This window comes from Lissotriton vulgaris, chromosome 3_2, assembly GCF_964263255.1.
Source record: "Lissotriton vulgaris chromosome 3_2, aLisVul1.2, whole genome shotgun sequence".
NCBI classification, from domain to species: domain Eukaryota; kingdom Metazoa; phylum Chordata; class Amphibia; order Caudata; family Salamandridae; genus Lissotriton; species Lissotriton vulgaris.
In genome coordinates, this window is record NC_141690.1 from 290129128 (window position 1) to 290150978 (window position 21851).

The 21851-nt window shown below is 47.0% G+C and overlaps 1 protein-coding gene across 1 annotated transcript in view; it reads left to right on the plus strand.

The window, feature by feature from the left end:
* The window catches only part of M1AP (meiosis 1 associated protein), a 359391-nt gene that overhangs the window by 319697 nt on the left and 17843 nt on the right, over positions 1–21851 (plus strand). The window contains exon 8 of the mRNA XM_086964406.1: positions 12197–12403. Within this exon, the coding sequence (XP_086820532.1) occupies positions 12197–12403 (207 nt within the window). The remainder of the gene's footprint in view (positions 1–12196; positions 12404–21851) is intronic.

Genomic DNA, 21851 nt, shown 5'->3' on the forward strand with positions numbered 1-21851 from the left:
AGCTCTAGCTCTGTGCCTTGGATGCTAGCTCTAGCTCTATGCTGTGGATGCTAGCTCTAGCTCTGTGCCTTGGATACTAGCTCTAGCTCTGTGCATTGGATGCTAGCTCTAGCACTGTGTATTGGATGCTAGCTCTAGCACTGTGCATTGGATGCTAGCTCTAGCACTGTGCTTTGGATGCTAGCTCTAGCTGTGTGCATTGGATGCTACTTCTAGCTCTGTGCTTTGGATGCTAGCTCTAGGTCTGTGCATTGGATGCTAGCTCTAGCTCTCGCCATTGGATGCTAGCTCTGTGCTTTGGATGCTAGTTCTAGTTCTGTGCCTTGGATGCTAGCTCCTGCTAAATGCTTTGAATGCTAGCTCTAGCTCTGTGCCTTGGATGCTAGCTCTAGCTCTATGCTGTGGATGCTAGCTCTAGCTCTGTGCCTTGGATACTAGCTCTAGCTCTGTGCGTTGGACGGTAGCTCTAGCTCTGTGCACTGGATACTAGGTCTAGCTCTGTGCGTTGGATGCTAGCTCTTGCTCTGTGCACTGGATGCTAGCTCTAGCTCTGTGCTTTAGATGCTAGCTCTAGCTCTGTGCATTGGATGCTAGCTCTACTCCGAGCATTGGATGCTAGCTCTAGCTCTGTGCTTTGGATCCTAGCTCTGTGCATTGGATGCTATCTCTGTGCTCTGAATGCTACCTCTGTGCTTTTCGATGTTAGCTCTAGCTCTGTGCATTGGATGCTAGCTCCAGCTCTGTGATTTGGATTTTAGCTCTAGCTCTGTGCTTTAGATGCTAGCTCTAGCTCTGTGCATTGGATGCTAGCTCTACTCCGAGCATTGGATGCTAGCTCTAGCTCTGTGCTTTGGATCCTAGCTCTGTGCATTGGATGCTAGCTCTGTGCTCTGAATGCTACCTCTGTGCTTTTCGATGTTAGCTCTAGCTCTGTGCATTGGATGCTAGCTCTAGTTCTGTACTTTGGATGCTAGCTCTGTGCTTTGGTTGCTAGATCTAGTTCTGTGCTTTGGATGCTAGCTCTAGCTCTGTGCATTGGATGCTGTCTCTGTGCTTGGGATGCTAACTCTAGGTCTGTGCATGGGATTCTATCTCTAGCTCTCGCCATTGGATGCTAGCTCTGTGCTTTGGATGCTAGTTCTAGTTCTGTGCAGTGGATGCTAGCTCTAGCTCAGTGCGTTCGACGGTAGCTCTAGCTCTATGCTTTGGATGCTAGCTCCAGCTCTGTGCCTTGGATGCTAGCTCTACTCCGAGCATTGGATGCTAGCTCTAGCTCTGTGCTTTGGATCCTAGCTCTGTGCATTGGATGCTAGCTCTGTGCACTGAATGCTACTTCTGTGCTTTTCGATGTTAGCTCTAGCTCTGTGCATTGGATGCTAGCTCCAGCTCTGTGCATTGGATGCTAGCTCTACTCCGAGCATTGGATGCTAGCTCTAGCTCTGTGCTTTGGATCCTAGCTCTGTGCATTGGATGCTAACTCCGTGCTCTGAATGCTACCTCTGTGCTTTTCGATGTTAGCTCTAGCTCTGTGCATTGGATGCTAGCTCCAGCTCAGTGATTTGGATTTTAGTTCTAGCTCCGTGCTTTAGATGCTAGCTGTAGGTTCGAGGCATGTGGGCTGCTGAATTCATATCTGTGCATATATCGCCGCCTAGTGTTGGGTCCGGATGATTGCACATTGTTGTCCTGGAAGAGTCTTCGAAGTATCACGAGATAGGTGGCTCCTCCCCTGGACTACAGTGCGCTTGGGCATCGCCTCCATCCCCAGATTGTTTTTTTCCGCCATTGGGTTCGGATGTGTTTCGGTTCCCTCTGTCGGAATCGATAGTTGTTTAACTTTCCTAACTTGAGACCAAAAGGTCTTTAGGACTCGCGTCGGTATTGTCCATCGTTCGGGTTGGCTTATTTATCGGCTCCGAACACTTGCTGCCCCTCCGCGTGCTGTCGGCGCGGATGGGCCTACACGACGCTCCAGAAGACTTCAACATGGAACGAACTCCGTTTAAGAGGTGCCCGGTGTGTACCTCTAAGTTTTCGCACCTCGACGTGCACCCAGTGTGCAACAGATGCTTGTCGCCAGACCACGACGAGGCCAGGTGTATGGCATGCTCCAAGTTCCGGTCGAAGAAGACTCTCAAGCTACGTCGGGCCGCGAGACTGCAGGCCCAGTTATCGGCGCCCCCTCCAGACAACATCTTTGAAGAAGAAGTTGGAGACGACACCGTCCTACAAGTTTCGGACTCTGAGCCGGCGTCGGACGATGAGAACTACGACGCGGAAGATGAGGAGTTCGAGGAAGTCGTCGAGGAGGTAGGGGACGACGACGGGGCCATTGCCACCGTGGAGGATAGCTCGGAAGAGGAGCATCCTCATATTGACTCTGGGGCCGAACCCCAGCATAAGGCCCAGGTCGAGGGATCGCCTTCGGGCCTTACCCAAGACCTCAATACTCGTCCCACGGCCCCGCCTCTGGGCCCGGCCACGGACATTACGGATGCGCCACTCCCGGTACAGAAACCGAAAGTGAAGCCATCAGGATCCGCACCATCCGTATCGAAACCGAAAGTGAAAGTCGCACTGGTGGGACCAAAGGCTCCAGAGGCCTCGGCGCCGAAGAAGTCCAAAATGGCCGCCGAGATCAAGAGCCACGCCAAGATGGCCGACCCGAAGACACCGGTGTCGAAGGCGAAGACACCCGACGCGGCTGTGTCGGCACCGAAGATGGTCGACGCGCTGAAGGGCCGCGTCGACGCCAAGAAGGTTGATGACCCTCAAAAAAGCCTCAAAGAAGCGTCAGGACGACCCCAAAGCTCTAGCTGCGCCGATCCCGGTCGACAAAGCCAAGGGCGGTGATGTGTCGGCTCCGAAGACCGGGCCTTTGAACACCGACCCGGATCAGGACTCGGAGGACTCGCTCGACACGGTCACGGAGTCCCTTCAACGCATTCGGAAGGGTGCAGCGGCTCCCGAACCGAAGGATGTGGCGCCGAAGCCTCCACATAAACCGGCGAAGGCGCAGATGCCGATCCACTTCACGCTGCCGCCAAAGACGACGACGAAGGCTTTCGCTCCGAAACATGGGGCTGGGGCGCCCTCGAAGCTGGTTTCCGCGCCAAAAGCATCTCTGGTGGTGCCGAAGCCTCGGCTCCAGCCACTCGCTGACGAAGAGCGTCGAGAGGTTGTCATCGACGCCAACACAGGCAAACTCTCTCTCCTTAAAAGGAAGATCACACAGGAGCCAGTGTTGGAACATTTTCGTATTCCACTCAAAAAGAAGTTGGACTCTGCGGGTACTTCTGCCCCTATGGAGCCTGCATCCCCACAAGGCCTCGAACTCTCACCCACTCACTCTAACGCTGGGGAGGGTGACGGAGACGAGGAGGAGGAGTACAATTATCCAGCGTACTCGGATCCAGAGGAGGTCAATGAGCCATGGTCTGCTGGAGGCGACCCTGAGGACCCTCAGTCAGGACAGGAGCCACAGCTGTTTGCTGCAAAAACTTCCCCAACAGAGGACTCTGCGGCCTTCAACGCTCTAATTGAGAGAGCTGCGGCCAATCACGATGTCGACCTCCATGCGGACCCAGTGGATGTCCATTTTCTGTTTGACACTTTCTCGGTGGCTGAAAAGACTGTCAAGACATTGCCCATGCTCAAAGGAGTGCTAAAGCACGCGCCAGAGGTTTTCAAGGAGCCCACCCGGGCGAGAGTCATCAATCCTCGGATTGACAAAAAATACAAGGCAGCGCCCACTGATCCTACGTACATCAAAGGACACTTGCCACTGGACTCTTTGGTTGTATCCAACGCACGCAAGCGGGCAAACTCGCAGACCACGGGTCATGCTCCTCCCCCGGACAAAGAATCGAAGATCTTTGAGGCCTCAGGGAAACGTATTGCTGCGCAGGCAGCTAATATTTGGCGCATTTCAAACACGCAAGCCCTACTTGCACGCTACGATAGGGCACACTATGACACCCTAGAAACACTTCTCCAGCACTTACCTGATCAGTACAAAGAGGGAGCTGAAATATTAATTCAGGAGGGGAAGCTTATCACCAACGCTTCCATTAAGTGCGCACTGGACGTGGCTGATACCGCCTCCAGGGCTATAAACACTAGCGTGCTACTGCGTAGGCATGCTTGGCTTAGGATATCAGGCTTTAAACCAGACATACAGACAACCATCTTAAACCAAACAGTTAATCCAGACCACCTGTTTGGGCCTGAAGTGGATGCAACCCTTGAAAAAATGAAGAAAGACACTGACACTGCTAAGTCTATGGGGGCCCTGCAGTCCCAGCAGTTTCGGGGTGGTTCCTTTCGCCGCTCCAATAACAGAGGCACCTCAAGGGGTCAGGCATCACAATCCACGCCATACTATAAAAGCAACACCCAGACCTCATACACCAACAAGGGTAGAGGTGGTTACCGGGGCAACAATGTCAAAGGCAGAGGACGTGGAAATAACAGCTCCAGGTCCTCCACCGCCAACAAACAGTGACGCCTTGTCACTGCCCCCCGACCACACAACACCAGTCGGGGGGAGACTCCAGCAGTTCCTGCCCGCGTGGAAATCCATCACCACGGACAGGTGGGTCAAATCTCTTATCCAATATGGTTACTGTCTGGAACTCACTTCCACTCCACCAAACATACCTCCAAGAACCCGTCCTATGTCTGGCGAGCACTTGCACTTGTTGCAGCAGGAGGTACAAGTCATGCTGCAAAAAGGGGCAATAGAGCTCGTTCCACTGCAAGAAAGGGGAACAGGGGTTTACTCTCTGTACTTTCTGATCCCCAAAAAGGACGGATCCCTCAGGCCCATCCTGGACCTCAGGCCACTCAACTGGTACATTCTGTCAGAACATTTCCATATGCTCACGCTGCAGCAGGTTCTCCCTCTGCTTCGGCATGGGGACTTCCTGGCTACTCTGGATCTCAAGGATGCATACTTTCACATTCCCCTGCATCCTTCACACAGGAAGTACCTCAGGTTCACAATTCAAGACCAGCACTACCAGTTCAGGGTTCTGCCTTTCGGGGTCACCACAGCGCCCAGGGTCTTTACAAAGTGCCTGGCGACTGTGGCGGCGCATCTAAGACGTCAAAACATCCACGTCTACCCCTACCTGGACGACTGGCTCATTCAGGCAAAGTCGGAACAACAGTGCGCCGACCACCTGTCCCGCACCATTCATCTCCTGCACGATCTGGGATTCTCACTAAATTACCCGAAATCCCATCTCCAGCCCGCCCACATACGGCAGTATCTGGGCGCGACAATAAACACTCTGGCTGCCACTGCACAGCCCAATTCAGTGAGGGTCGCCAGTATTCAGACGCTGATCCAACGATTCAGACCTCAGCACTCGCTTCCAGCGAAGGTGTTCATGCAGTTGATAGGCATGATGGCCTCCTGCATCTCCATTGTCCCGCACGCGAGGTTACATATGCGTCCGCTTCAGGAGTGCCTACCACGTCAGTGGACTCAGGCTCACGGGCAACTAACAGACCTAGTGTTGGTGAGCGGTCGGGCGTACAACTCTCTGCATTGGTGGAATCCACAAAACCTTTGCAAGGGCCTACCGTTCCAGGAGCCTGTGCCACAGATTATCCTGACGACGGACGCTTCTCTCCAGGGATGGGGAGCGCATGTACTCCACTACACAGTGCAGGGACTTTGGACACTACAGCAAAGGAAGATGCACATCAACGTATTGGAACTGATGGCAATCTTCATGGCCTTAAAGGCATTCAAAGTACATCTGTGCAACAAGGTCGTGTTGATCCGGACGGACAACATGACGGCCATGTACTACATTCAGAAACAGGGGGGCACACACTCTCCGCAGCTGTCTCATCTGGCTCAGAGCATGTGGAAGTGGGCCATTCAAAGGAACATTTTTCTGATGGCAGAACATCTCCCAGGCAAAGACAATCAGATGGCGGACCTACTCAGCAGGCACAGCCACCAAATGCACGAGTGGGAGATACATCCATCTGTACTCCAACCGTACTTCCAAAAGTGGGGTCATCCAGAGATAGACCTGTTCGCCACAAAGGAGAACGCAAAATGCCAAAGCTTCGCCGCCAGGTTCCCACACCCGCAATCGCAGGGCAATGCGATATGGATGAACTGGTCAGGCAGATTTGCGTACGCTTTTCCCCCAGCACCTCTGATACCGCTGGTGGCACGCAAGCTCAGGCAGCACTCGATGACTCTCATCCTGGTTGCTCCAACGTGGACTCGCCAAACATGGTACACCACGTTTCTTGAACTTTCCGTGGTACCGCATCAAAGGCTTCATCTCACACCCAGTCTTCTGACGCAGAGCCATGGCGACATTCAGCACCCAGATCCGCAACAGCTCAACTTGGCGATCTGGCTCCTGAAGTCCTAGAGTTTGGCTAACTCAATCTTCCCCCCGATTGCATGGATATCATTCGGGAGGCAAGAAAGCCCACTACTAGAGCATGTTATGCGGCTAAATGGAAGCGGTTTGTCATTTATTGTGCAAACCACAACATTAACCCGCTGGATGCTTCCATTCAGAACATCATATGTTACCTGTTCCATCTGTACCAATGCAATTTGGCGTATTCTTCCATCCGCATTCACCTGTCTGCGATGGCCGCGTACCTCCAGAATAGGCAACACCTTTCACTTTTCAAGGTTCCTGCTATCAAGGCATTTCTGGAAGGACTCAAAAGGGTCATTCCACCACGGACACCACCAGCTCCAGAATGGAACCTCAATGTGGTTCTTACAAGGCTGATGGGTCCTCCTTTCGAGCCACTACACTCTTGTGAGCTTCAGTTTCTGACTTGGGAAGTGGCTTTCTTAGTAGCAATTACATCGCTACGGAGGGTTAGTGAGTTGCAGGCCCTCACCATCCAAGAACCTTTTTTCCAAGTCCATGCTAACAGGGTGGTGCTCCGCACTAACCCTAAATTTCTACCCAAGGTTGTATCTCAATTCCACATGAACCAGACAATTGAGTTGCCAGTGTTTTTTCAAAACCCTGAGTCGCTGGCGGAGCGGATGCTCCACACCCTTGACGTTAAAAGAGCCCTAATGTACTACATTGACAGGACAAAGGATTTTCGAAAAACTAATCAGCTTTTCGTTGCCTTTGCATCACACCACAAGGGTAACGCTATTTCCAAGGCTGGTATCGCTAGGTGGATCGTGACATGTATTCAGATCTGTTACGCTAAGGCTAAACGCACTCTGACAATTCCACCAAGAGCCCACTCCACCAGAAAGTTGGGGGCCTCTATGGCTTGTCTTGGGAACATTCCCTTAGAGGATATATGTAGAGCAGCCACATGGTCTACCACACATACATTTACTAAACATTACTGTGTAGACGTGCACTCTAAACAGCAGGCAGCTGTTGGTCAGGCTGTTCTCAAAACACTTTTCCAAACTGCTGCAGCTGGCACGGGCGGCCGCCAATAATAGGAGGACTGCTATGTATTCTATGCACAGATATGAATTCAGCAGCTCACATGCCTCGAACTGCATATGCTACTTACCAGTATGCATCTGTTCTTGGCATGTAGGGCTGCTGACATTCATATCGCCCGCCCTCCTCCCCGGCGCCTGTAGCAGCTGCAGTATTCATATATATGCTCATAGCATGGTCATCACTCACATAGTTCACTCCATCTCGGCCCCAATGGCTAAAAACAATCTGGGGATGGAGGCGATGCCCATGCGCACTGTAGTCCATGGGAGGAGCCACCTATCTCGTGATACTTCGAAGACTCTTCCAGGACAACAATGTGCAATCATCCGGACCCAACACTAGGCGGCGATCTATGCACAGATATGAATGTCAGCAGCCCTACATGCCAAGAACAGATGCATACTGGTAAGTAGCATTTGCATTCTGTGCTAGCCCCAGCTATGTGCATTGGATGTTAGCTCTGTGCTTTGGTTGCTAGATCTAGTTCTGTGCATTGGATGCTAGCTCTATCTTTGTGCACTGGATGCTAGCTCTAGCTCAGTGCGTTCGACGGTAGCTCTAGCTCTGTGCATTGGATGATAGCTCTAGCTCTGTGCATTGGACCCTAGCTCTGTGCTTTAGATGCTAGCTCTAGTTCTGTGCTTTGGATGCTAGCTCCAGCTCTGTGCATTGGATGTTAGCTCTGTGCTTTGGTTGCTAGATCTAGTTCTGTGCTTTGGATGCTAGCTCTAGCTCTGTGCATTGGATGCTAGCTCTAGTTCTGTGCTTTGGATGCTAGCTCTAGCTCTGTGCATTGGATGCTAGATCTAGTTCTGTGCTTTGGATGCTAGCTCTAGCTCTGTGCATTGGATGCTATTTCTGTTCTTGGGATGCTAACTCTAGGTCTGTGCATGGGATTCTATCTCTAGCTCTCGCCATTGGATGTTAGCTCTGTGCTTTGGATGCTAGTTCTAGCTCTATGCTTTGGATGCTAGCTCTAGCTCTGAGCATTGGATGCTAGGTCTAGCTCTGTGCACTGGATGCTAGCTCTAGCTCTGTGCATTGGATGCTAGCTCTACTCTGAGCATTGGATGCTAGCTCTAGCTCTGTGCGTTAGACGGTAGCTCTAGCTCTGTGCATTGGATGCTAGCTCTAGCTCTGTGCACTGGATGCTAGCTCTAGCTCTGTGCATTGGATGCTAGCTCTAGCTCTGTGCTTTGGATGCTAGCTCTAGCTCTGTGCATTGGATGCTAGCTCTACTCTGAGCTTTGGATGCTAGCTCTAGCTCTGTGCACTGGATGCTAGCTCTAGCTCTAGCTCTGTGCATTGGATGCTATTTCTGTTCTTGGGATGCTAACTCTAGGTCTGTGCATGGGATTCTATCTCTAGCTCTCGCCATTGGATGCTAGCTCTGTGCTTTGGATGCTAGTTCTAGCTCTATGCTTTGGATGCTAGCTCTAGCTCTGTGCACTGGATGCTAGATCTAGCTCTGTGCACTGGATGCTAGCTCTAGCTCTGTGCATTGGATGCTAGCTCTACTCTGAGCATTGGATGCTAGCTCTAGCTCTGTGCGTTAGACGGTAGCTCTAGCTCTGTGCATTGGATGCTAGCTCTAGCTCTGTGCACTGGATGCTAGCTCTAGCTCTGTGCATTGGATGCTAGCTCTAGCTCTGTGCTTTGGATGCTAGCTCTAGCTCTGTGCATTGGATGCTAGCTCTACTCTGAGCTTTGGATGCTAGCTCTGTGCACTGGATGCTAGCTCTAGCTCTGTGCTTTGGATGCTAGCTCTAGCTCTGTGCACTGGATGCTAGCTCTAGCTCTGTGCTTTGGATGCTAGCTCTAGCTCTGTGCACTGGATGCTAGCTCTAGCTCTGTGCTTTGGATCCTAGCTCTGTGCATTGGATGCTACCTCTGTGCTTTTCGATGTTAGCTCTAGCTCTGTGCATTGGATGCTAGCTCTAGCTCTGTGCACTGGATGCTAGCTCTAGCTCTGTGCACTGGATGCTAGCTCTAGCTCTAGCTCTGTGCTTTGGATGCTAGCTCTAGCTCTGTGCACTGGATGCTAGCTCTAGCTCTGGATGCTAGCTCTAGCTCTGTGCACTGGATGCTAGCTCTAGCTCTGTGCTTTGGATCCTAGCTCTGTGCATTGGATGCTAGCTCCAGCTCAGTGATTTGGATTTTAGCTCTAGCTCTGTGAATTGGATGCTAGCTCTGTGCTTTGAATGCTAGCCCTGTGCATTGGATGCTCTTTTGGATGCTAGCTCTAGCTCTGTGCATTGGATGCTAGCTCTAGCTCTGTCCTGTGGATGCTATCTCTAGCTCTGTGCCTTGGATGCTAGCTCTAGCCCTGTATTGAATGCTAGCGCTAGCTCTGTGCTGTGGATGCGAGCTCTAGCTCTGTGCCTTGGATGCTAGCTTTAGCTCTGTAAATTGGAAACTAGCTCTGTGCATTGGATGCTAGCTCTGTGTTTTGGATTCTAGCTCTAGCTCTGTCCTGTGGATGCTATCTCTAGCTCTGTGCCTTGGATGCTATCTCTAGCTCTGTGCTGTGGATGCGAGCTCTAGCTCTGTGCCTTGGATGCTAGCTTTAGCTCTGTGCATTGGAAACTAGCTCTGTGCATTGGAAACTAGCTCTGTGCATTGGATGCTAGCTCTGTGTTTTGGATGCTAGCTCTAGCTCTGTCCTGTGGATGCTATCTCTAGCTCTGTGCCTTGGATGCTAGCTCTAGCCCTGTATTGAATGCTAGCGCTAGCTCTGTGCTGTGGATGCGAGCTCTAGCTCTGTGCCTTGGATGCTAGCTCTAGCTCTGTGCATTGGATGCTAGCTCTGTGTTTTGGATTCTAGCTCATAGGCTGCTGCTCTGTTTGGCCAGGCTATTCTGAGACACATCTGGAGTTTACACTTTTGCTTTTGACTACTGCTACCAGTGTCTGTCAGTCTTCGACATGTAACTGGCGTTTGTAGGAGTAAGTAGTGCCTTCTCTGCTCTTTCTCTGTCTTCCTTTCCATGACCCACTTTAATTCGCGCCTCTCTTGGGAACAGAGACTTGTAAAATATCTTTAGTAGAGATGTAAACTCTTAAACATTTACTAACAATCTCTACCTTAATTATGCATCTAACTACAAAGATTTCGACACAGTCCTAAGGCCACTATAAAGCACTTGATTTAAGTGTTGGGACTTGATTTAGACTAGTAAGCTAGCCCAATCCCAAAACTTATGGAGAGTGAGTTTGGCTGGATTTAGGAATTAAATACAGGCTGAAGCATCCGTAGGGAGATATTTATGCAAGTTGGAGCTTTTTGGCAAATATTTTCAAGTCTCTTCTTGCAATAGTTGTTTTTGCAGCCGCTGTTTTAACCCGTTGCGTGCTCGTGACGGAACCGTTCTGTCACGAGCCTCGGGTGGGCTGTGCTGGTGACGGAACGGTTCCGTCACGGCCCGCTAGCCGCGCCTGCGCTGTGCTGATTTTGCGCCTGCGCGGCACGTTCTATTAAGCGTGTGGGGCCGTGACGGAACCGTTCCGTCACAAGCACAGCCCACCCGCGGCTCGTGACGGAGCGGTTCCGTCATGAGTATGGGAGCGCCGCGTGGCCCCCCTCCCCTTAGCACTGCGGCGGAATAGCCGCCGCAGCTGGGGTTAATGCACAATGAGTGGGCAGTTTTTACATCCACTCAGGCTTCCCTTTTGGTTTCAAACTGTTGGGTGCATTCTCACCTCGTGCAGTAACAGAGATGGGCATCCATTACACCAAGAGTAAGATAGGATGATGGTCTTGGAGCGCAGGAGGTACTCATGTGGATAGCCTGTACTTTGGAAGGATTGGGACATGTTTAAGCAATGTACGGGCTAGTCTGGAGGGTAGGATTTGGAATATGTCACAATATTAAGACTATGGGAACATCTAGCTGAAGGAATGGTCAGAATTGTCAAACACACAAGTGGTTTCTTCCTTCCAGACAGAAGCCAACAGTTTGGAATTAGCCCATCTGAATCCAGCTAGAGACCAGCCACGTATGCAGTCCACCACAGTTCATCTCGGTCCCTGTTCCTTTAGAGTGTATACGTATTAATGTATACACGCGACCCCATGTTCAGGTCATCCATCTTTATGAACTCCAGCTCTGAGTGTGCTGAGACGACACCCAGATCAATCTACCGCTAGCGAGAGGGACACAAGTGATGAAGCATCGTGACTGAATGTTTGGATGACGGAAAGCCGCTCATGCTGTGACTCCCTGCCCTCACATTAGCTCCTCAAGGGGGTGGAACTGATGCAATTTCCTTTAAAAAAAGCCTGGCAGTGATAGGTATAACTCTAACATCAAAAAAACACTCCAGTAATCCTGTTTAATATTGAATTCAGAGTTTGAGTGTGTGGAAAGATGTTGATAGTGAGATCTTTGTAGATGGTTAAGGTTTGGGAACTTGGCAGCCTTTGAGGTTTGAGTGTTCAGTGGGAGATCTCGGGTGGAGCGTGTGGTAGAACGAGAATAAATGTGAACCTTTTGTTTATTTTTATCTTGAAGGATAAAATACTTGTAACAAGTCTAAATGCTAAGAATGTGGTCCTTAAGAATCAGAACATTTGTTTACATTCTTGGAGCAAGTATAAGCAGTGGGATTTGGAAGATTTTTGAGAGTCCACCTGTGAGGCATGATTCGCGAGTATGTGTTCGAAGGGTCTGTGTCGTGTGTGGTGACACCACATTCATATCCCCAACATTCCCTTGTTTCAGAAGAAAGACCTGGTGTTACTTGCAAAGAATGAGCCCCAGGCAGTGGGTCCCAGCTGGAACGTCACCGTCCACGCCTATTACATCATCGCTCCATCTCCATCATTCACCCTGATGGCCAAACCTGTGGCAACCAGAGAGCTCCTGCTCCCCTGCGACTTCCCGGCGCTGCCAGAAGATCTTCCAGAGGGAGAGCTGAGAGAGATGGAGGTAAGTCCAGAGCTCGTTACTGTGGTTAGTGCTCGGTGAGAGGACGTACATGAGGACATAGCATTTAGTGGCATATTTATGAGCCCCTTTGTGTTGCTCTTGCGCCACGCAACGGGGTCAAAGACTGACACAAAAGAAACATGGCTCTCAATGATAGGGATTTGACGTAGGGCAGCGCTGCAAGTCACCTTCCTGCGCTGCCTTAAGCTAAAGCGAAAGGGCAGGAATGCAGCATATTTATCCAAGCGCTTGCGCCGTTTTGACAGCCTAGCACCAGCATTGGCCCCTTTGGACCATGCTGCAAGGATGCTTCCATTGCAGGTAGGATTGCTTCTGTGCAGTAAGGAGCACCTTACTGCACAAAACCAGTCCCGAGAGGCGTTGTTTTCCTCTTTCTATGTGTGCTGCAGAATGCAGCTCCGATGGAAAGAGGAACAAACGAGGAGAAATAGTTATTTCTCCTCATTATGCCTCACCTCAGGAGGCATAAGGTTTGGCACATACCCAGGGTTACAGGGTCTTGTAAATCTTGGGAAGTGTCAAATCCATGGCCGCTGCGGGGGAACACCGACCACAAGGCCCATGGAACGCCGCCCAAGCGCAGAGTGAGGTAACAGCCATTTCCGCTGCTTTGCCTTCCTCCATATCTATGAGGCCATTCAAAGACACGCACAGTGGCTTTGCGTGTCCTCCTAGATATGATTTCAAGATTTGTGTTGCCAGAACGTAAGTGATGCTCCGATGGCGCAAGGGGCTCAAAAATGTGTTCCCTGGATCTTTTAATACACGCAAGGCCACCACGCAACGTCTCCCTTGCTGCACAAAAACAATCGTGCGTGCAACGCAGGCACCCGTGCACAATGGCTGGCTTTGCATCAGATCCACTCAACGTTTCAACGCGGATGTTGGATGAATGTGACAGATCAACCCTAGAACAGAAAATCCTGGAGATGTGCATTGTAAAAAATACCTGCAAGTCAAGGATCTTCTGTTTCAGTTGCACGTGTGCGAAACTTCTCCAGATGAAATGAGGTAGTGGTTCCACACCTCAAGAGGAGTTTTCATCCACCATTTTTAAGATATTTGACTCCTGAAAACCAGTTTATGCGAGACATTCACTCAAGACTTCCAGACAATAGTGACAGTCATCAGACTATGGAATTATTTACACTTCAATTTCAACAAACCAGTGGCATCTCCAGTGCAAAACATCGATTGCAGAAGGCAAGCAATAGTGGATTCTTTCGAGGCGAGCTTAGATCCATCTAGATGTGGGCATCTCTATGCTGAGAGCCTGGTCAAGCTGTGTTGTACCTTAATATTGGGGGAAAAATATAGTTAATCTTTAATATTGTTGTTGTAATATAGTGATGTCATTTATAGGATGTGGTCCGTCGGCTAGATTGCCGACTTTGGTACTGGAAACCATGGTTCAAGCTTTGGGGTTGCGTCCATTTCCTGTGATTCTGGGCAAATCACTTAATCTCCCCGTGCCTGAATGTGTCCTTGTGTAACGTAACCCGTGCTCATGTTAAGCGCTCCAATACTTTCGGGTCGAGTTTGCCCTATATAAAATATGCAAAAAAAAATTAAATTATGATCATATATATATTATGGGATATTTTGTTGCAGGGAAGCATATTGTTGAACCTAATACTGAATTTAAATGTTGTATATAATGTCATAAATAACTTTTTTTAATTGATTTTTTAGTAGTAGATTGGCCAAGTCCAACATCGATAGTATAATTTTTTTGTTAATTTATTATTATCTATGTTATTTTGATTGTTACTTTAAACTAATGTGTAAAAGTCAGAAGACCTGTTCACCAAAAGTGTCAGGAGATGTGAAACAAGGGGTCTGGGGAATACATCATCCTGGGGTAATATATGTCAAATGTTTTGACATGTTATTTTGATTGTACATATTTTAGGAGCGGGTTATAGGCTTGGTAGCGGAATAGGGTGGAAGTGCTTTTTCAATCTTTTTTTGTCGTTTTAGTATGTTATTTTTTATTTTTTTAATTGTGCACATTTATTTTATATATTTAAAAATGTGTTAAATATTTTTTGTTAATCGTTTATAGTTTTTCTAGCTAATTTAATTTTTAGTCTGTAGTTTGGTTATTTCTCTTGTTTTCTTACTTACACTTTCCCCAAAGTGGTTAAATTTGGAGTGGGTATAGTAAATCTAACCCCCAAATTTCCCTCAATTTCCCTAATGTAGTAAAGTTTGAAGTGGCAATAGTTAAATTAAACCCTCCCCTCGCGCCCAAAGTAAGTCCAAATCTTTCCCCAGTGTGGTTAGGCTTAGACTGGGAATTCTAAATAAACCCTCCTTTCCCCCCAAAGTCAAACACTTTACCCAATATGGTTCATTTTGGAATGGGAATAGTAAATCTAAACCTCAAAGTCAAACACTTTCCTGAATGTTTCAAGTTTAATTTATTTGCATAGTTAATTAAAACCGTTGCAAATCAAAGTAGCTTCATTTAAAACCAAATATACATATAAAAATGTAATCGTTCATATATCTTATATTTATAATTCTTTGAGTCTGTGTTGTAATCAGCCAAGTGAAGAAACAAGTTTCCTAGCCAAATCATTTTTTGATTTTGCACATATCATTTATAGTTTAAGCTACTTAATTCCAGTCCGAACTTCCCTTCACTAACTATGCCAGAATTCTGTAAAAAGTGCAAAGAAGTGCTTTAGACTTGATTAAAGTGCATTAGTGCCAAGAAGGGAGCATCCTCTTCAGGCCTCTGTTTATAAAGGCTGAAGTCTTTAGTAGCTGTTGTGCTGGCATATTATTTTCGCATAACCTCAGGAACTTTGCTAGACAACAGTTCAGTTGTGGTTCAATAGGAGCTAAGATACTTAATTCCAGTCCATGCTTCCCTTCACTAATTATGCCCAAGTTCAGTTAGAGGTGCTTTAGACTTAGATAAAGTGCAATAGTGCCAAGAAAAGAGGTTTATGGAGGCGTCCTATTCAAGCCTCCTTGTTGAACTTGCACTTGTTCCAGATGATTAAAATGTTTAATACCTTCAGTGCTGGCATTTTCTTTTCGCATAGCCTCAGGAACTTTACTAAACAGCAGTTCAGTTGTGGGTTATTAGGTGTAAAACATGCTAACGCCGCTTGTCTCCTGGTGCGTATCCCTCGTTGATTAAATTGGCATTTTAACAGTTGTTTCCGTTCTTGTAAAAGTTATTTACATGAACATAGTAGGTGCAGCAGATCTTCTGGCGCTGAATATGGTTAGATTTGATGCAGGAATTGTAAATCTACACCCAGCAAAGTCAAACACTTTCTCCAGTGTGGTTCAGTTTGAAGTGACAATAGTAAATATACCCCCCCCCCCACCCCAAATCCAGTACTTTCCTCAACTTGATTATGGTTGCAATGGGAACTGTAAATCTCCCCGTCCTTTCAAAGGTCCTACAATTTCCCCCAATGTGGTTATGTGTGGAGTGAAAAGAGCAAATCTAACTTCCCCAGCAAAGTCTACCACACTCCCCCAAAGTCCAACAGTTTCCCCAATAATGTGGTTAAGTTTGGAGTAGAAATAGTACATTTAACCCCTCCAGAGTCCAACACGTTCCTCAGTGCGGTTATGCATGGAGTGGAAATTTTACATATAGCCCTCCAAAATCCAACAGTTACTCTAATCTACTTGTTTGGAGTGGGAATAGGAAATACAATTTCCAAAAATAGTTTGTTTGGTTAAGTTAGTACTTTGGTGTTAAAAGTATTTAAGTATAGTTAGTGCAGTACTATGTTTTGTAATTATGTGTAATGTGTTGTATTATTTTCTTTTTTTTGATCTGTTTGCCTTTTATATTGTATGTAAATTTTGTTATTTTGAGAAAATATTTTTTTATATAAATCATAACTATTATAATCTTGTTATCATTCTGAAATAATATTCCTATTTGTTTTATAATTATATTCAGAGTGGTAAAAATTAATTTATAAATTAATATTAATACCATTATGTAGGTTTTAGTTGTTTATTTTTGTTTAGTTAGGTTTTATTTTGATTTATTATATGGTGGTTTTTACAGTAGTGTTCTAGTGTTCTGGCTATTGTTTCAAAGTAGGGTATGTCTTGGTGGTTAGCAAATTATCTCACATTGTTTCATAGCTTTTCATGCTTGTGTTTAGTTTATATATTTTTGTTTTCTATTTGGGTCAGAGATTGTTCTAGTATTACCTCTTAAATACTTTGTTTTTTTTTAATCAATTCTGAAAGGTGCACGGAGCTACTCACCGGGGCCGGGTACACATCAGACACCCCTCCAACACCCAAGCATCTCCCAGCTAGAACCACATAGAGCACAACTATTAACACGTACCATACTCGGTGTAGACTCTAATTGACGAAAAACATCAGTCTTAACCGTCAACTCTACAGTCACTCCCAAAATAAAAATATGTAACTGGAACATCAATGGCCTCCTAGACAAACTGGAGGACCCTGAGATCTTAAATTACTTAAGATCCTTCGATCTGATCCTCCTTCAGGAAACATGGGAAATAAATGACATTTCACTACAAGGTTTCACAACTCTAACGCACCCGGCAATCAGAAGCTCTCAATATGGTCACAGTTCAGGAGTCTTAGCAATCTTTGCCTCGACATCAACAATCGGGGCAACGGAAACGATAAAAGTAAGCCTCACTCCTCCAAACATGATACAGGCGCTATCAGTAACAATTACAAATAACCAGGCAACCGAACAGCTGTACATTATCAATGTATACATACACCCAAAGCATAGACATTTGGGCACCAGAGAACTTACCAAAGAACTGACAAGAATCATGGCAGACAGGGAAATGGAGAACACACTAGTGGCAGGAGATTTTAACCTTCACCTGTTTGAAATTAAACCAGTAGACGAAATGACCAAGGAAATGGATACCGTTTGGGCCATCCCAAGCCAAACAACCCCATTTCCCAACAAACACATAAAAATCTCAATCGAACTACTGAAAGACCTTGAGCAGCTAAACCTTAGAGTCCTTAACGGACGATTTAAAGACGACATCCCACCAGCACCAACACACTTCTCCACGAGTACGACTTCTCACCTTGACTACATGCTGATGACACTCCCGCTGTATGGAAAAATCACTTCGTTTAAGATCGGGGAAAGTGCTTCAAGCGATCACCAGCCTTTAGAAGCCAGCGTGTCTAGCGAGAATAAAATCATGGTCAATTGTAATATTGGTACAGAATACACTGCCAATTACAAACGAATAAGGTGTAAGACCACAGAGATCGAGGAACTATCAAACAGTGCAAAAACAATCATGCAACGGGCATCTTGCTCAAACATAAACCCGCTAGACGCCTGGGAAGGCTTTACAACAGAACTGGGAGCCAAACACGCTACCGAGCTGAAAGCCTACAAAGGGACCACCATTTGGTCTTCACATGGAAAAAGTACAACACCAGAGATAAAAAGCACAAAACGCGAAATAAAAAAGACCTTGAAACAGCTCCGAAATGAGCCCAACAACGAAGGCACTCAAAAGGAGCTTCGAACTCTAAAAAGACAACTAAAAAAGATGATCTGGGAATTAAAAAGACAACAAAGTGAAGATCAATGGATAAAAATCGTCCATAGCTCAAAACAGAAGAATAGCTCCAGCTTCTGGAAAATAATCCACTCCCTTCAACAGCCAGGCCATAAGGGCATTGACTCTAACATATCTGAATCTGAATGGGCCAATTATCTATTTGCACACTTTAACACAGCTGACTCAAAAACAAATAGTCCCAGAGGGGGAGACTGGTCAGATGACGCTGACCAGAACCTCAAACATCTCGGAACACCTGGAAAGGACGAGGCCTCAGCCTATAAAAGAAAATCTTCTCCGCCCTACAACTCAAACGCGTGCACAGACTCAAAATCAACCACTAACTTAACAGCAGACATAGAGATTAACCCACACCTAGAAATAGCAGATAGGATCAAGAAAAAAATCCTAAAAGGCAAACTCGAGGGGGCTCCTGGCCCAAATGGGATCCCGCCAATACTGTACAAAAATGACGCTGGCTACTGGAGCAGCACCTTGGCACCGGTCTTTCTCAAAATAAGGGAAATAACAACAACACCAACATCCTGGAGAGGCTCGATAATAAGTCCGATTTACAAAAAGGGCCTCAAGAACGACCCAGGCAGCTATCGCCTCATAGCTTTGATGGATACAGAGGCAAAGTACTACGCGGGCCTCATCCTAGAAGATCTGACAGCTTGGGCACCCGCAAAGAACATCATCCCAGCAACCCAAACTGGATTTCGCAGTGGTCAGGGCACTACGACGAACATCATGGCGCTAACCCTCTTGGCAGATGCGGCAAAAGCCAGCAAGACTTCTCTGTGTCTGTGTTTCATCGATAATAGCGCTGCATTCGATCACGTAAACCGTAACAAACTCTGGCAGAAATTGAGCGTTTGGGGTATCCCAGGCCCACTCCTACAGCAGTTAATACTGCTATATAGTAACACCTGCGTCAGGATAAAACTGGGACCTGGGACGCACCTTTCAAGAGAAATTGGGACCAGCGAAGGACTGAAACAAGGCTGCGTTCTAGCCCCAATGTTGTTCAACCTATTCCTTGCAGATCTACCCGGGGAGCTAGATGCAGTTAAATCTCACGGTCCACGGCTGGGCAACACCACATTGTCAAATCTTCTTTATGCAGACGACTTAGTTCTCATTAGCCGGTCCCCTATAGGCCTTCAACACCTGCTGGACAAAACTAATACGTTTTCTAAAAATAACTCACTAACAATTAACCTAAACAAAACAAAAATCATGATAATTAACCACCACAGAAAACGGAACTTTACATGGCAATTGAACGGACAGAAGTTAGAGCAGGTAACCTCTTACAAATACTTAGGCGTCATAATAGATAGCAATGGCTCATTTAAACAACAACTAGAGGCTATCCGGCGGAAGGGCACGACATTCCATCTGTCGATAAAGCCGTTGCAGAAGGCTCTTCCTGACCGGACACTGGGTCCCCTCCTACAGGTAATTAGAGCTCGCCTACAGCCAATGCTCACCTACGGCAGCGAACCCATGCGTGGTAAAGACGCAACAATATTAGATAACACCATCAGTCGAGCCTACAGAGCAATATTCCATCTGCCCATTTACACCTCGCCTGCCCAAATCCGCCTTGAATTTGGGCTGCAGAAACAATCTGTGGAGAGAAGAGGCGCATACATCAAAAGCTGGTGGAAAATCAGAGACGCAGAGTATGGATCCCTAAACACCCACCTGTGGACTGAACTATCCATTAGAGAAAACTCACCAGCAAGAAAATATCTAATGGAATCATTGGAGACCCTAGGACTAACAAACTTATGGGAGTCAGCAACTGATCCCAAGACTTTTAAAAAAATGGTATCGAAGGTTACCAAGATGGTCTCATCAATCGAGGACAAAGCAACTCTTGCTAAGAGAGCACATGGATGGGTAGTACTGGATGGCTACACAGCTCTCAAGCCACAGCAGTACTTAACAATGGGTCTTACACAGAAAACAAAAAATAAGTTTCTCAATATGCGTCTTGGCAACATACTGATAATGCCTCATTTAGCACCCTGGAAAAGAGAAAACGCAGCAAACTGCTGCCGACTCTGCTCTACTAGAAAAGAGGATTTGACGCACATAATCTTCATCTGCACAAAACTTCTGGACATAAGACGCTACCTGCTTCGGCCCCTATGGATTCAGAGGGGAATAACAAGCTGCAGGCAGGCTGTGATGCTTTGCTTTAACCCTGGTGAAACCCAGTTAAACTGTAGAACAACAAAATTCTTTGACATTGTGGCTAACAGACTAAAAGAATCAGCTGCCGGGCGACTGGAATCACTGCTTAATACAAAAAACTGTTAGCATCCAGTCGCCACAATGGATAACAGCATACCAAAACGTGTTTTTAACTATCAAGGAGAACTCAGCTGTTATTTTAATTACAAACACTTTAGTTAGAGATTGTCTTACAAAATTGCTTGTTTTAATAATTGTGAGTTTTTATTAACTGTGCAATAAATCTTTATACCTTTGTGAGTATTTATTATAAATTGGTATAGTGTAGAATATCCTTTTCCAAATGTTCCTTGGAAGGAACTGTGCCACCCTTCCTCTGTAATGTTTGTTTTTGCTTCTTGTGAGATACTGCTGTTGTGAACTTTTCACTACCAAATGTGAAATGTGGGTTGGCACTTGCGTCCTGATCGGTGTAGGCGACTAACGCAAGTATCTTCTAAATAGTCCAATAGTGGTGTTTTTTTCTTTGGTAGTATGGCCATTTTTAATAACGTATTGTAGTGTTTGGTTACTTCAATGGCAGGAATGTGGGTTCATACTATTAACTTTTTTACTTCATATGCAAAGTCTGCATTTGTGGTGTATTGTGTACAAAGCGTGGATTTTTGTAGGTGCCCCCATATACTTTACTTTAGATTATTGAAATCCTTGCTGGGTCAAAATCAGTTATACTTCTTTGGGGATTGTTATTATTTAGTTTTGTTTGATTAGTGTTAAGAGTTTGGTGTAGGTTGTACTTTGCCTTTTTGACAGTAGTGCATATGTGAGAGAGATATTTGTGTTATAGTATTGGCCATAGCGAGTCTCTATTCATGTGATGGTAGTGGGCATGATTTAAAGGTTCTGTCCATCATCCATGTGTTGCCTTGTGTTAGGATTAATACATTATTGTTAGTTTCATAGACAGTGATGCTTTTTTGTTATTTTCATTGTCAAGCTTGAATTTCAGTCATGTTTGGAGGGCCATTGCGTTCCCTTACACTTTCAGTGATATCTTCTTCAATCGATCAATCAATCATAGCATTTGTAAAGCGCGCTACTCACCCGGAAGGGTCTCAAGGCGCTGGGGGAGGGGGGTCCGCTACTGCTCGAACAGCCAGGTCTTTTGCTTCCTAAAGGAGAGATGGTCCTGGGTCAGCCGTAGGTGGATGGGGAGGGAGTTCGAAGTCTTGGCTGCCAGGTAGGAGAAGGATCTTCCTCCGGCGGTGGCTCTGCGGATGCGTGGTACGGCGGCGAGGGCGAGGCTGGTTGATCGTAGCTGGCGGGTGGGCGTGTAGAAGGTCAGGCGGTCGTTGAGGTACTTGGGGCCCAGGTCGTGCAGAGCCTTGTGTGCGTGGGTGAGGAGCCTGAACGTGATCCTCTTGCTGACGGGGAGCCAGTGCAGGTCTCTCAGGTGGCCGGAGATGTGGCTGTGTCGGGGGATGTCCAGGATGAGTCGTGCGGAGGCGTTCTGGATGCGTTGGAGTCTTTTCTGAAGTTTGGCTGTGGTTCCGGCGTAGAGGGTGTTCTCATAGTCCAGTCGGCTGGTGACGAGTGCCTGGGTGACGGTCTTCCTGGTCTCGGTGGGGATCCATCGGAAGATCTTACGG